The 16,128-nt window shown below is 37.7% G+C and overlaps 2 protein-coding genes across 6 annotated transcripts in view; one reads left to right on the top strand and one right to left on the bottom strand.

The window, feature by feature from the left end:
- Positions 1-16,128, top strand: part of LOC132913464 (zwei Ig domain protein zig-8) — a 739,765-nt gene that overhangs the window by 589,892 nt on the left and 133,745 nt on the right. The window lies entirely within an intron of this gene.
- Positions 1-16,128, bottom strand: part of LOC132913429 (dipeptidase 1-like) — a 145,385-nt gene that overhangs the window by 29,373 nt on the left and 99,884 nt on the right. For all 5 annotated transcript variants that reach the window (XM_060971776.1, XM_060971777.1, XM_060971778.1 and 2 more), the window contains exon 5: positions 15,490-15,646. In XM_060971776.1, the coding sequence (XP_060827759.1) occupies positions 15,490-15,646 (157 nt within the window). The remainder of the gene's footprint in view (positions 1-15,489; positions 15,647-16,128) is intronic.

Below are 16,128 nucleotides of genomic sequence, written 5' to 3'. Positions count from 1 at the left end.
TCGTTTTTTATAGCTGTAAAGATTTTCAAGAATGAAATTACTCTATGTGCCAGTGACAATAAGAAGTACAGGCTTATCAGGTTTTTCATTCACGATCTCCGATTATCCTCGCCATAAACTAGAAAATTAGTTTCTAGTCCACTTCTTCCGTCGTGCACATGCAACAAATCGTGTTAGCTGGCCGCGTAAAATGTTTTCATATTCCTATGATGGTTTCACAGGAGAAAGAACTGTACCCTTCTGTGTGGTCTGCATCCAAACAATCGAGGGGGCATCGAAAGTGCGTTAATACGCAAGAGAAATCTGCATCGACAAAGTTCGCTGCACGCGAGTACTTATGTATAGATAAAGACTCGCGGAGAATACGCGGAGAGTGGGGAGGGGACTATAGAATCTCGTTTCCATTCTAACTCCGACGAAAACTCGAAGAAAGCGCAGTAATCGCGAAAAGAGAATCAGCCAGGACGCTCTGCTACATCATTTCCGATGTTCGGTTCGACGAAACAACCGCGGCAACTTTCGGATGCCATCACGCGAAACTTAACTAACTGCGTTCCGAGCGGAAAACGACAAGTTAATTTAAGCGAATTGAAAATCGTTAGTGAGTTATGCACTGTTAGTTTCCGCGGGATAAACTTTTCCAAATGAGAATGAGTCGTATTCCTTTAATAGAGCCGCGGAACTGGTGGGGAAAGTACGTGCCGAGAAATTTGATTTAATACGATTAGACCGTGGATAGTTATGCAAATTCATGTTTCTATGAAAGCAACTGAAGAAATGGAATTTGAATAGAAATTTGTCTCATCTACTAAATACCATAACGAGTATTCTACTTTGAATATTTTATATATCTTTAGATCTTTGCGTATCGTTGTATTATGTGTTCTCTAAACATCTTTAAAACGCAATATGCATGTATAGCCTAAATATGATTCGATAATTTGATAGAATATAGATGTAATCTTCGTAATGATTGTTATGCACATTTAATATTTTAGTGCTCAACGTAATTCTCTTTCATGAAAGTAAGAATTTTTTACGTATACAGACGTAATCGTAGTGAAATTTCCGCGGGCTGCAGCAATTTATATCGCGAGGCATGGAAGCGTGTTTCAAATTGTCTTCCATAGGAATGTGTCGCGTAATTAATAATTGAATACGGACAATGACATAGAAGTAACAGCAATTGTTAGACTGCAACGTTCGTGTCTAAAAGCTCGTATAATTACACCAACGGTCACGAATACATTAACGAACCTTGAAATCAATTTTTAAAACGAATACAGGAACGAATTTGCAAATAATTTTACAAATTTTTCAATCTGTAATGCTTCGTATATAGGATATTCCAATAATCGTAATCGTATAATTGACAAGGAAGCAAGTTTTCGTGAAAAAATATAACACGTATTGGCATGTAAACATACTTAAATAATTTTGTGATAAAATGTTTAGTTTCCTTGGTAAGTTAGATACACAAAATTAGGTAGATGTATGTATGCTTTCGTGACTGACTGTAGGTACACGAAGAGTAACCAGTGATCAATATTGTTCGTTATATTTGACGTTAGCCCGCGGCATGGTGTCAATTCATTACAACGATGGTGGAACGAAAGCCATACAGAACGGTAGGGTCATAATACGGGGGAAAAGAAAATGATCCTTTAGGAAACCAATTCGGATCGAATCTTCCCCAGAAGCCGTAAAACATACTGCTCCCCCAATTTTTGTTGCTCTCTCGCAAGGGTGAGAACAAATCCATACTTGTTCTTTACTTCTGCGAACGGCCCTATTACTTTTCCTTGGTTGATCATCGTATTCTTTCCTTTTTTTTTTTTCGTCTCCGAACTTTGTGCTCCGTCCTTGTTTTTCAGGACCAACATAAAATCCACGATTGCGTAGATATTAAACCTTTATCCTTTGAATTCTTAGTTATATTTGTAGGAATATGAATTAGCAAAAACATCTAAAATCTAATCACTGTAAAGTTCAACATTAGATTTGCTTATAGATATCGAATAATCGTTAAGTGGAAACTGGCTGCAAGCTAACGTTCTTACGCCATCGGTAGAAAAATGCGAGAGTGAACACAACACGTCGTAAACCAATCCTGCCTTTAAAAGCATGAATTTCCGGTTCCTCGATTTTCCGTGCGAACGCTGTATTGCCTGTTTACATTATTAACGAAATAACGGATGATGCTTTTTTCTCTTGAAAATTGCAAGTTGGAAGCCCACGACTCGTGCATCTTCCCGTAGTTAGCAAAGTCGTTTACCAGTTAGAATCCAGGTCAGGGAAATGGTTTCGCATCCCACTTCCGATCAGCTCCCCATTTTCTTGGTAGGCCTTTGTCTATTCTTTTGCTATTCGTAGACAATCGCGAGAAGGGTTCGCTGGATACGATTCTCGTCGTTGGTCCGGCGTTAATACGATATGGATTCATTTTCAAGTAGCTACGATCGATTTATCGGCGTGAAAGTGATTCCTTCGGGAAACCTTAGAGACGTCGCGTCGTTTCCATGGGAAACTACTCAATTGGATTATCGGATGACTTGGCTTTAGACCTTTTCCTACACTTGCCTTCCTTTTATTTAATCTTAATGCTATTGTTTTTACTTAATTGTTTCGCTTCAGCGAACGTTATTATCTTGCGATCAATTTTCTTAATCTCTTTCTCCCCTTCTCTCTCTCTCTCTTTCTGTCGAAAAAAGAACAGAGTATTTGCCAAGCAGTGCAATACAGGGACTTAGAATCTGCAATTTAAAGCGAATGAAAGAAATTTATGCGTTGAAGAAACAACAGAACATCCGCAACGAGAATTTCCTTCTCTTGTATGCGCTGCTCGTGTTCGATCAATTTACAGGGGTCCGCACTTTTCCGAGTAGTTTCCACTCTCACGTAACCCTACCTTGTTAGACGTCAAAGTCAATATGCAAACGAAGAAGCGGCGAAGTGCTGGAAGCGCGCCGGGGCCGCCGGTCTTATCGAGTTTTAATATTTATTCGTGCTGCGGGACTGCATTTTCTCGAAGAAACTAAAAAATTGAATTCCCCTGGAGTAGGCGCTTACCATCGATGACAATAGAATCGCCACCCTCTTGGAATTGAGTCTCGATAATCAAATTACAAATCGCCAATAGCACGACAGGGGATTCTTTGCCCTGGCTTTCCTCACTGACCCTCCAATAAACGCAATCGGAATTTCAGATCCCGATTACCTGCATTTTTCGCGCTTATGCTCGCGTCCATTCCATCTACATTTGCATTTCGCTGCTTTTCTCCCTGTTTGTTTTCTTCTTTTTACCTTGTTTAATCTTTCTCCATCAGACTTTTATTTCTCCTCCTGTCCTTTCGATTCGAATAAGAGCGCCAATATCACGATTTTTCATATTTCTCTGTATATCTTATTTTTTAGTTTCATCATAAAGTACTACTTTATGATATTATCTTATCATATTTGTATACCATTCATTTACTATAGCATTTGCATACTAATCGATTAGATCCAAGTATATTAAATCTACTATTGTGTTATTCAATTTATTACTATTTATTTACTAAATTCCGACCGTGAATAAATAATTGCAATGAAAATTTCAGATCCAGGCTACCTACGTCTTTCGTCCTTATGTTCGTTTTCTTTCAACTTTCATTTGCATCTCGCTGCTTTTTTCAATGTTTGTTTCGTTCCTTTTACCTTGTTTAATCTTGCTCCACCAGTTTCTCATTCCTTTACCCATCCCTTCGATTTTCTTACCCTCGTCACGGTTTCCCTATCTCTCATCCTCCTACTTTCCCTCCCCCCGTTCCTTTTTTCGAGTAAATTTAAAGCTACCCCATTGCCCGAGGAAACGCCCTGTCGATTTATCAGTGAAACTCAGGTTAAGTAGAGAGGAAGGAAAACGAGACCGAGAGACGAGGGAGGAAACGCGAACGAAAATTGGCGGATGTATTAGTGTTTGCGTTAGCTGGCCGGAAGAGCCGCTGGTGTACCCAAACGTATCCAAAGAGAATAGAAACTACCCTCGTGTTAGTGGGAGAAGAGAAATTTTGTTGGGCGCTCGAGTACTCTTCTTGGTTTCGTATAATATGATGTATTTAAGGCGCGCTTAAAACATTTACAACTGTTAACTAGGATACCGTTTATTACGGAGCTCGAGGATCTTGGTTTATGAGTCGCACCAAATTGTTCTACATTCTACGTTCTCTTCTTTAATAAGATGTTACGTGTGTAGCATGCGTATACAGTTGCTTCAAAAAATATTTCTACACATCTTTATCTTTTAACGAAGTGCTTTCTTATCAGGTTGTACATATCATTTCCATATTTGTGTACGAAATTGCAGTTGTATGAATATAAAAGTGCTACCTTTGAATGATACGAAAATTAATACACCGTGGGTCTAAATTCGTGGTACAAACGAAACCAGGGAAGTTCTGTGGTTTGAAATAAGGCGAAAATCAAGAATCAATTTGATAGAAGCGTGATGGTGGAAGCTTCGTTTCTGAGAGAAACGAACTTGAAAATCTGTCAAATATACATGTACTTGATCAATTGTCGATAAAGGCGATGCATTAATCTTTGGTCCGTCCGAAATGAATCTTCGACACGGTGCGGTTCGTTGTTAATTACTGAAATAACTTTCTAGAGCGCGTTTGCGAATTCCTGTTAGCCTTCCCGCATAACCATGGTTCGCATGCGCTTCGTATTTATCGCATGGAACGCACGCAGGTATTCATTTTCAAGTATCCGGCAGGACGTTCGTGTGCTCTGGATCGTTGTGCACGTGTTTAATTTTGTGGTACACGCCAGTGTATGCAGATGAATCTCATATGCGAGTGTGAGTATATCATTTATCGAGTATTTTCTGCATTCTTTGCAATATTTCACTCTATATAAATCATAAAGATTACGATGGTTACTTATGATTTTGCAACGAGATTAAATCTTATAAATAATAAACAAACCGCGGAATACTTTTGTGCGGCAATGTACACCGATGCATATTTTAAAAAATTCTGAAATCGCGTAAACGAAGTATGCGAGAGTATCGCAAAATGAATTAATAAAGAAGTTGCGTAATACGTTTGCAACCATCAAGATGAATTATGATTATTTTTGAAAATAACTCTCAAAAATAGCGTGCAGTGGTGAGATTACAAATGGATAAATCCTCTCTGTTCAAATTATATAAAATTTCCACCGATGAAGGAGCTTGTTGAACGTTAGTTCGTAGAAGAAGTTCAATTCCTTCGAAACGCTTGATCGTGAATTTCAATCGATACGCTAAATTCCTTCGAATATTAAATAGAATGCAACACAGTTTTATGAAACTTGCTGTTAAACGATGCATACAAAACGAACTCGTTTTTACGTAATATTATGCAAATACATTTTCCAAGAAAGTTAATCTGCTCGAAAACTTAGGTGGTGCGTTTCAAAACACTCAAAAGCGCATAATCAAGTAATAACATGACGGACTAAGAATTGTGGTGATGTAAGCCAAAGTTTCGAGAATTCAAGTTTAATCGTGTGCTTCAGCTTTTAAGGATGCCGACAGTTTAGTTTCTTATCCGACAAATTACAATTTATAATTTGATTTTATGGCAAAATTATAGGTAGTATATTGGACTCCTGAATTATATTTCTATTATTACACAATTTGTTTTTTTATAAATTGAGAAGCTACAGGTTCAATGCCATGAACAGACAATTTTTGTCAGGTTTACCCATTACTGAAATGAGCTTTAAAATTAGATAATTTAAACCTATAATCTGCTAATTGTATAAAAAGATATTAATTACTTTTTCTAGTTACCTACTGCTTTTCTACTGATTCTTATACTTTGATAAAATTCACATTATGATTAAAAATGATCTCAAATACAGGATCCATGTGAAAAGATAAAAGGGAAATGCCTTCGAAGTCTGTTACAGATATCTAACGCGTCAATAGCAATTTGCGATATCGAGTTGAAGCTTGAAAAAGAAAAAAAAAAAAAAAAAAGAAAAAAAAAGAAAGTAAATGAAAGGATTGGATGGCTGGGGTTGTTTACCGAAGTGCAATATCTCGATGAAAAAGGATGTTTCGTAACACACGACGAACAAAGAGGAACGGTGGGCCATACGCGAATAGATCGGAATAAACGGTAAACGCAGCCAGGGTGGGAAAAAAGAAACTAGCCTGCAGCCTGTGAGCCCTCTTTTTACGAGTTTGCATCTCGAAGGATGTTTGCGAATGCCGAACTAACGTCGAAGAAAACAAACACTTGAAATGAACTAACGCAACTGCCGAGAAGTTTGCAAATGCGAGCATCTCACGCATACATAGGTATATGCAAGATGGATGCATCTTTGAATTACGAATGATCCGTCTGCGAACTTCCAGGGAGAAGTTTCACGAATTTCCGTGAAAACATCCGCGAACGAAAGATGTGTCTCAAATTTTTCACGTGAGTCGCCTTCGTGATTTTAATAAATCTCTTCTGTTGCTGTTCCCACATGCGTGCGCTTGTGTGCGTGCCTGTGCATATATGCATGGAATATCTGTTATGTTACAAACGCGTATTCTATTTTTCGCGTCAAAATTCCGCAGTTTTAAAAAAGAATACAGATCACAGTCGTTTTAATATTTCCTTCTTTTCTTTACAAACAGAAACGATATTCCCGTGACATTCTTAGTTCTTTGCGTCTTCCAGTGAAGTTTTATACGGTGTATTACTATTTTTACACAACAATTTCAGGTTTTATACAACTTTAGGAGATGAAGTTGGCGTGATTTGATTGCTACGGTGTTTAGTTTGACATTGTAAGAATACGCAGGCGGACTTAAACTTGCAAAATATTAAATGAAAACTATGTTTAGTAGTGAAATTATTAACTTAACATTAACAGCGAATCGTCTGATTATTAAAATTGTCCGAAACTGACGTATTTCGTGAAGAATAGAAATCGAAATGCCTGAAATCGAAGATAATTTAAAAGTTAAGCGCAACGCCACGATTGTAAATACTTTTGTAAGCCACTGTACATAATATATTATACTACACCTTTTCTCTTCTTCTTGATATTGTAAAAGTAGTAAAAGTAGTGATGAGTAAAAAGTGTCGGCGCTTATTTCTTTTCTTTTATTACGTTTTCATAATTTAAAAGTCAATCAGAGCAAGTCATCCTTATTGCAGAACCAGAAATTAAGCTTTTGGCGAACAGCCCATGCAATCAATACTTCTCATGAACAGCATGCAATAAAACACACCTCTGGTTATTAGCACCCGTTGAATTTTGTCGAGCCATTTCTTACACGAGAAAAATGGTTCAAAACGGTTCGATAAATTTTACTTCAAAGGATCGAACGTAGCATTGTCTCGATAATACATTGCACGAAATCGATTCGAAAATACACGCATACATAATATTGTAGATTAATATTGTAATATGTATTGTAATAATATTACATTTGTACATTTGTAATATTACAATTGTAATAATATTGTAATATGTATTGTACAAATACATAAAATTGTAGTGGTATGAAATTAGGCAACACTGCGAGTCTAAATATTGTCCTTTTCATATTTTATATTTTTGTCATAACTTTTTAATGAAGCTTCGAACGATCTATGTTTATATAACTATGTTTATATAACATTTTTTCTTATTTATATCCATAGAATCCCAAACAAGTTTGGCCCGATAAAACTGAATTACTATATATATATATACCTATTTATTTTCATCCTATCACTTTAATTCTCTTCGCCTCGCTTCGTCATTTTAATTCTGGTCATCCATAAAACGTATTTAGACGCACGTTACAGATACGTAGTTTCAAACAGTTGTTTCTATCGAATTATAGCATCTTCTTACAAAGCAAGAATTTATCTCGTTTCGATGTGTACCATCCATAATCAGTGCTCCTTTCCCACTGATTTAATTACGTTCGGTCGAATTCACGGTACGTTTGCCTAGAAACATTTCGCATGAAAGAATTTTCCACTCCTCTGTACGCGATTCGTTTGCTTGTAACCAACACCGGGGGTTCGTCGGTTTCGTTCAAATAAAGAACCCAATGAAATCCTCTCGTTAAGTAGCAGGGGAGTGCGTTTACTCTTTGAAAATGGCTGCGTGCATCAGGACTGGCTGGTATGACCTAATTATGATAGCGGTACGCCAGCCAGAGTGCCATGCACCTACTATAAATGGATGCCCGTAAACCAGTCCTGCATGTGCTGCATCACGATTATACCCTCTCGTAATAACAACCAATCCGTCTCACCCTTCCTAGCCACCGCCGTAAATGACGAGGAGAGGTGCATGTGCGGAAGTAACGTTTTGTGAGCCGCATCTCCGTAACCCCGGCGAAGTGATTGACATATCGACAAACGCAACCACCCCTTTGCCCGATTTTATCAGCCCCTCATAAAACTCTGATTCGTTGTTTAACGATTAATCGTTAACGAGGACAATCAACCACGCTCCACTTTTCACGGAAATTTCATTCAGAGTTTTTCGATTCGATTCAAGCAGATGGAGAAAATTCTTCTTCCTTCGAGTTTGATATAGATGAAAACATTGGAATTTCATTGTACAGGGTGATGGAGAAGTTGGAGGAGCTCGTATGCATGAGCTGCGTTCATCGATCGTTCTTTGTTCGTTGATTATTTTCGAGTAATGGCGATGTACGCGAGGGAAATTTCTTTTGTCGAAGGAAGGTGCTGTTTTATGTCGAAGATAGAGGAAGAAACGTTGAAATCAACTTTCTCGTATAGGTAGTGCGGTATAAGTTTTTAAGAACAAGTTCCAACCCTTATGCTGCTAGTTAGAAAAATCTTATGTCTATATAAAATCTGCGTTCTTAAAATTTGTAAATCTTTAAAATTTGTTTAACACTTGGTCAGTTCGTTTTGACCGATCCATTGATTTGTTTTATTTTTCACGCGAATATTCTCCATGTTCGTTCAGTCAGTGTCTATAGGATAAGTGGAAGAATTAATTTCAACGTGTGGTAATTAACAATGACAGGCAATAATTTGACCCGATGTTCGTAAGTGACATTTTCGGTAGTTTATCGTCGCGCGGAATATATATAATTGAATAATTTAAACGTTCGAGCAGAATTTTGTTCGCGTTGCGTCAGTCGCAGTGGCGTGTAAGCACAGAAAGCCCGCATGATGGTGGTGCTTCTGTTCGTAGGTGAACAAGAGGCAAAAAGAGGATGTGTGTTATGCAGGGTGGATTCCAATGATTTTCATAGTGATTGACGTATCGACACGTGCCATCTCTTTCACCTGGTTTTCTCGTCACTCGTACAATGAAATTTCAGCTTTTTCTATTTGTGACTTTCAATGTCGAATTAACGAACCTCGAATGGATACGCGTTTCAAACGAAATTAGTTCCCTTCACGAATCGGATTCGTTGATTTCGTTCGGAACGTGTAGGTTAAATTAACAAGACGAATTTCTACGTGAAAATTAGAATAAATGTTTTAACACGTACGCTGATTCACGAAGTTATAATGGATATATCGTATATATCATAGGAAACTTTTGGAAATTTCATTCGCGCAATTTTACGATAACTTTGTGTCGATTTTGTTATCTTCAATCGTGATGTATTGACGTTACCGAACTATGGAACATTACTCATTAGTAATCTGCGTGGTTGGATCGTTAGAGGCCAATCCTTTGAGTCCAACACAAACCAGTTTACGTATGAATTTGGTGATTAGAAACTATTGATTAGAGCTTGGCAATTACGTGAGACGCCAGTCGAACGATGCTGGAATTTAGATGTGGCTCTTGTTAATCGTTGTGATAGGTACATTCCGAATTCGTCATCAGTCCTGAGAATCAGGAACAGAAAATATCAAATATTTAAAATTTATAGAAGATATATAATACTGCTTGACATAGGTCGTAATGAGTTCGTAACAAACAGGATCATCATAACGCATATCTCCAGTGAGCGAACAAAAGAATAGAACTTTTAAAGTAAGATATACGTTAAAAAAGATGTAACGTCTATGAAGAGTTATTAAAATCATACTACTTGACTCTGCCGTAATAGACTCTTCCGTAGGTTATAACCGCAGTAGTTATAACCATAAAATATCACATTCTTCGGAATTCAGCCGATAGAAATGCGAAATTGAACTATTAAGACGGTGAGTAGTAGGTGATCCGCGCGAGGTAACTAAGCCCGCGTAATTATCGTGTCGATAATCGAAGGGCAAAGTTTCTCTTGAAGCTTCCCGGCCCATTGACACTGGCAGAGTCGTTAGCAAGCCTTCTTCCTGCTCCGCCAAGTCCAAATAGTACCCGGTGCAAACTTGTCGAAGTTTCGAATGCACCACGGCCCAGCCCGAATACGTAATGAGTACGTGGCCTCTTGGCTTTGGACCATTATGCGAGCCGGACCATTATGACTAATCGCTTGGAATGCTTTGCTATCGGGGCCAGGCAAACATTTTGCGACGAGAATGATCGGCTGAGCCTTCCCACCCAGACGAGAAGAATGAAAATTGCTCGATCGTTAACTTCGATTTACGTTGAGTTTCTGTTGATTTCAAACCTGTTCGTTATGATGCTTTCTGCAATGAAGAAAAACGTCATAGAAACGAAGGAATATCGTAGGTACGAATGGTAGGTCGTTAAACCTTTGATACTTTTTCGGTTTATTATACCTGAATTTCATTGAGAGATTTACCGATTCTGTAATAGATCTGCAATAGGTTAATTATCTGACTGGTCTCTTTAATGGTAATATGGCGCTATTATGAAAAAAAGTACAGCATGCTATTAAGAAGAAAGATAAAGGTGATCCGAAAATCTTCGAAAGCCCTCTAGCTTTTGTCAGCGAACTTCCTATATTTAGAAAATAATTAATAGACAGATAATTAAAGAAACGAAAGGATACAATGAAGTATTCCTTTGTTCACCTTGCGTACAAAGAATCATATTTGGTCGTTTCCCGATTTCTTGAAATATCTTTCGTCAGGGAATTTCTTAATTTCACAATATCGGTTTTTCTTAACAAAATTTCCTTTGCTCGCGACGTAGCTTCCCTAAGGAGGCAGACTTACTTGACACGACACAGCGTCATCTAATCTATGACCTAATCTCAAACGCAAGTACAGTTCAGCTGGTCCAGCGGGAACACCGAAGAGGGAAAGAGAGATGACGATATGTGACTAAGTATACGAGTATGTACATGTTGCCACGAAATTGGAGCAATAGAGATGGACATGAAAGCTGTGGCACTGAGAAGGACAGTGATAAATATGTATATAGAGAGAAAGCGGGCCAGAGAGAACAAGATGGAGGAAGAGAGAGGGAAATGGACGTTCAGGCATTGGTAGCACCGTATTAGTGCACCGATTGCCCGCAGCAGGTCTGGGCTAAGTGAATGGGTCTGCCGAGGGCTTTGCTGATTATGGTGTCGTCATTGATCCAGATCGAAATTGGCTTGCTTCTGTCATGGAACGCGCCCAGAGGACCATTAATATCCTCCTGGGGGCCTGGATGGAAGCAGAGAAATAGCCAGGGGAAAAGGGAAAGGGGTGGATGGTCACAAATTTTGCGGTATACGAAGACTTTGCGCGACCCTGTCACCATGAATCCATTCCATAATTAGACTATTAATTTTGGATTGGGACCACTTTCGCTCTGACTCTGGGTTTTTATGAGGTCTCTGGAAAGACTTCCCCTTATAGACAACCTCTAGTGATTCTGGCATTGGTTTAATGAGTTTTTCATTGATTTCCCCCGTTTGCGTTTTTCGGGAAGACGAGTGAACTCGAACATGTGAATTGTCAATCTTTTTGTCATGATATTTTTAATTACAGATTCTATATATGTTTTACACGCCTAATAAATTGTATATAATAATTTTACAGAAATTTATAAATAATTATATAAGGATCTTCGTATCACGAGATTGTATCTTTTAGTATGATATTTAATAATAGCAAATTAACTTGGCAACATCTTTCAAGTAACGTCGATTCGATTGAAATTTCTATAGAATCACACGCAAATAGAACGAGCTCTATGGTCTGAAGCAAGCACGGAAAGAAGAATGGAAGGAAAAGAAAAAAATAGGAGTGATTACAATGGTGAATCCATCGAGTGTCTGCATTCAATTCGTGAGATTGAATTGGTTTTCTGAGGGAGTTTGTGCAAGATATACTGGTTTGATAATGTACGTTGACGGACTTCATAATTAGGGGAGAAGTCAATTATATGGAAATGTGGCGCTTTCCTTTGTCGGACGCGCTCAGAATTCTTGCAGGTTCTTCTTGTACGGCATTGTACATTCGGCCTTTCGAAAACTATCATTGTACCATCTGCGAATTACGAATCAGAGCAGCTTTGCTATTACCATTTTAAATTACCACCGTTCTATCCTATAATATTTATCCTTCTGCACTCGTTTTAGTAATCGATTTATCGAGACAATCGACAAACAATCTAACCGGCCAACATGCATCCGATAAACAAGCTGTTCATGGCCGAAAGAAACACATTTGCCATATTTTCAGCAGCACAAAAGCGACAATTTCCTTTCTCCTTAACTCCCATCCTCTATCAGATTTCGAGATCAAAGGATTAATTACAAGCCTGTCTCCAATTCGACGCGATAGAAAGTCCCTTAATTTCGAATTTCCAGCGTGTCACGCCGGTTCGTGAGAACAAAGGTTATAACTGATAACAGTGAACGCGAAACCGATACCTTGTCGAAGATATATAGCCTTTCCAATCTGTTGGCAAAGTGGAAGTTATAGTTGGGCTTTTGCGGCTGGATAACGCACGAAGGGTAACTGGAAACGTCGAGTCAAAAGAGAGGTACTTTCGTGACAGACTTTTAGGATTGTCGAAAGATTGTGCGGCTCTATATCCTGCTCTATTGACTAATTGAAGATCCCAAGGAAGATACCTACTGGCTATCTCTCGAATCAGATTAAAAGCTGTCTCGTTACGCGAGATCAAAGGAATCCATTTTCTAGTGGTCTGGTAAAAATACTCGTTTCAAGTTGCACTAACGTCGATCGCCGTTCCGGTTGGATCGCAAAGGAAGACGCACATAGATTGTAGTAGCCTTCGTGGCCGATCATTGCTCTTTTTTCACTGCTTCTTTCTCTTACTCCCCAACCCCTCGTTTATCTGCCCCTTGTTCACGGCCTACCTATCCATATCTGTCGATTGCCAATATCTTGCGAAGATGGTAAGAACCGACGTGACGGTACAAACAGGATCTCTAGGTCAGATAAGAGTTAGTGCTCACTTGTTGACCCGTTTCAATGGTCGTAATTTATCGAGATACGCGAGACGGGCTGGAGGCGTGGCCAGTTGCTGAAAGATCTCGACTTATTACTGATTTATCGGGGAAAAAGTAGGATTAATGATGTACGCCATCGGTTGAAAGCATTCGCTTGGTTGGTTTTGACAGGATGTAATTTTATTACAGAATTGTTGATAAAATAATCGCAGATTATTTTGTTGCTTATAATTAGATTGCGGTCTTTCATGCATCTACGAGAAATTAGAAAGCGCACAAAATGTACACAATGCATGTAATACTGTTGAAGTAATTACTTCAAGAAAAATTTTTATATCTTTACTTTCGTATATCCGTGACCTGGAGACCGCTATTACGAAGAGAATAGAATTTAGTGAAAAAATTCAAAATGAGGAGTGCTCCATATTATTGTGTCCTTGAATATAAATTTTGTTTTGGATTACAAGGATCTAGAAACAAAAGAGCTACAAGTAGATTTCTATTGCTGTTTTTTGTAGCCTTCAATTAGAGCTACAAGGTTAACTTTTTGGTAATACACTTTGCTATAAATATATAAACGTGTTCCATATCATAGCTTCTTCTATTGTATTGTATTGTAACACTGTAAGAGTGAGGATCTGGATCAGCATACATTATACCTGAACTTATATATATATATATATGCTTATACTTATACCTTTACTTATTTCAATATATTTTTCTATTACAAATTCATCCATTCGTTCTTCTATCAGTCAACTTCAACAAATATAAAAATATACGAAATGTCCAAAATAAATATATTTTAATATAATAATATTTATTATAATTTGTGATGAAACTACATAATGTTCCACTCCTTTAATTATGTTCAGGAGAATATAGAAACGCATAAAAGTTCGTCTATTTACAATCGTTATAATTGTGTTCCGTATACAAATATGCGTATGCAAATAACGCATAAGACGAAATGTTTGTAGCTATCATTCACTTAAAAATTTCGCCAAATGCAATTACAAACGCCCTAATTAATTTGCACTTATTATCGATCTATCGATATTGACGACATACATATACCAATAAACGATCTGTATTATTAATTAAACGTTAAATTACCGCACCTCGTGTAATTAAGCACAAACAACAAAATTACCAATTACGCTTTATTCCTTGCATTGATATATCTACGTATATACATTATGTATACCAACATTGAAAAAGATTCTAATAATTAACGAACACGTTGTTCCGTTTCTTGCAAAATTTAATTCCAAATATTTTTATTAAATCATTTGAAAATTAAATAATCGCCGATGTTCAGTCCCAATTAAAATATACTACTAGACCGAACACACATTTACCAATTAACCGTATTCGGGTATTTAATTAAACACGAAAGCATTATCGGAATTTTTCGATCGACACTGCTGTAGTAATGTATTCGACTCGTACTTAACATTTCGTGATTTCATGCACTGTCTGTAAGCAAACGTTGCACAACCAATTTCTATTTCCTCCAGTTCGACAGGTTCTCTCCGAATTTAATTGAGCGCTCTTGGATTACTCCCGAAGGGTTTAGGCATAAACTTGCTTGGGATTTACCGATACGTTCCTTCTGAAGCCGGTCGAATAGTTTCAATCGAAAGTTAGCAGGTTTCGGTGCCATTAAACGGTAAGTCATCATTCCCACCAAAATTGTCCCCGAAGTGAAATTCAAAATGACTAGGAATTTCCAACTGCGTGAGCCAAGTTGCGATGATAATATCGTTCAAATTTTCCACAATAATTTGTATGTTTTATGATCCTACGCTTTGTTATTTATTATCGTTATTGGTTTACATATTAGTTTCTATTTTATATATTATCAATCTTCTATTTATTACAGAACGCCCACAATAATTCTCCAAAGTTTCATTTCACGTGTTTATTTTAAAACAGAGGAGTCGAGTGTCGTTCACCGAGCTACAATAATATTTGTACGGAAAGTCTCTTTAGACGGTAGGTCGAAGACAGTTGTTCAAACAGAAGCCGCACGATCGAGGGTCGACAAGGTGCTCGTAAAGTTTGTTTAAAACGCAAAACAATAACGTTAAGTTGGATTGAAGTAATTAAACGCGGAGATCTCGTCACGTTGGCAAAGTTGAAATTGTAATTAGAGATGACTGAAAAAGCTACCAGGGACTGGGTTGGGATCTGTGTTATTTCACGCTCACCTGTGCACCGACGAGACCAGCACGTAATCTAGGAATGTCTGTGTGACTCCAGTCTGATCTAGCCCAAGGATCAACTCTGCCGAGATCGCTGCTCAGATTGACCTCGCCGAGTTGATTGTGTACGAACTTTCTGACGTTCCAGGGCAAATCGTTGTGCCTGGGGAACAAAGCCGTGGAAAACGCTTCGTGAAGAATTACTTAATACAAATCGCTCGCTAACTATATTACTAGATAGGTAAACTATATTGTCACATATCTTTACGTGGATTATCGACTACCTTATGTACTATCCAGGGCCCTTTTACACGATAATTTACCAACTAACAATATTCGTGAATCGACACACTACTACTTATGAACTCCTTTTTTTATAATTTTACAACTTTATACCCAACAGAATAATAAGTTGCTTTGTAATTTGTACGATTTACCTGTACAATTTTAGTTTTTTACTTAACTCGTTATCGATAGTTTGCGACTTGTAAAATTTCGCTGATGATTTTAATTCAATCGTGCAAGAAGGCCTGGACGAAAGAGAGAAAGTAAAATGTAATAGATATTCAACTAGTAATTGGAGAGCATTAGAACCTGTGAATCATTAATTCGTTTATGTCATAGAATAGATGGCACTCGTAAATG

This window comes from Bombus pascuorum, chromosome 13 (assembly GCF_905332965.1).
Source record: "Bombus pascuorum chromosome 13, iyBomPasc1.1, whole genome shotgun sequence".
Taxonomy (NCBI): Eukaryota; Metazoa; Arthropoda; class Insecta; order Hymenoptera; family Apidae; genus Bombus; species Bombus pascuorum.
Note: the sequence above shows the minus strand (reverse complement) of the source record. Positions and strands in the feature narration are given on the sequence as shown.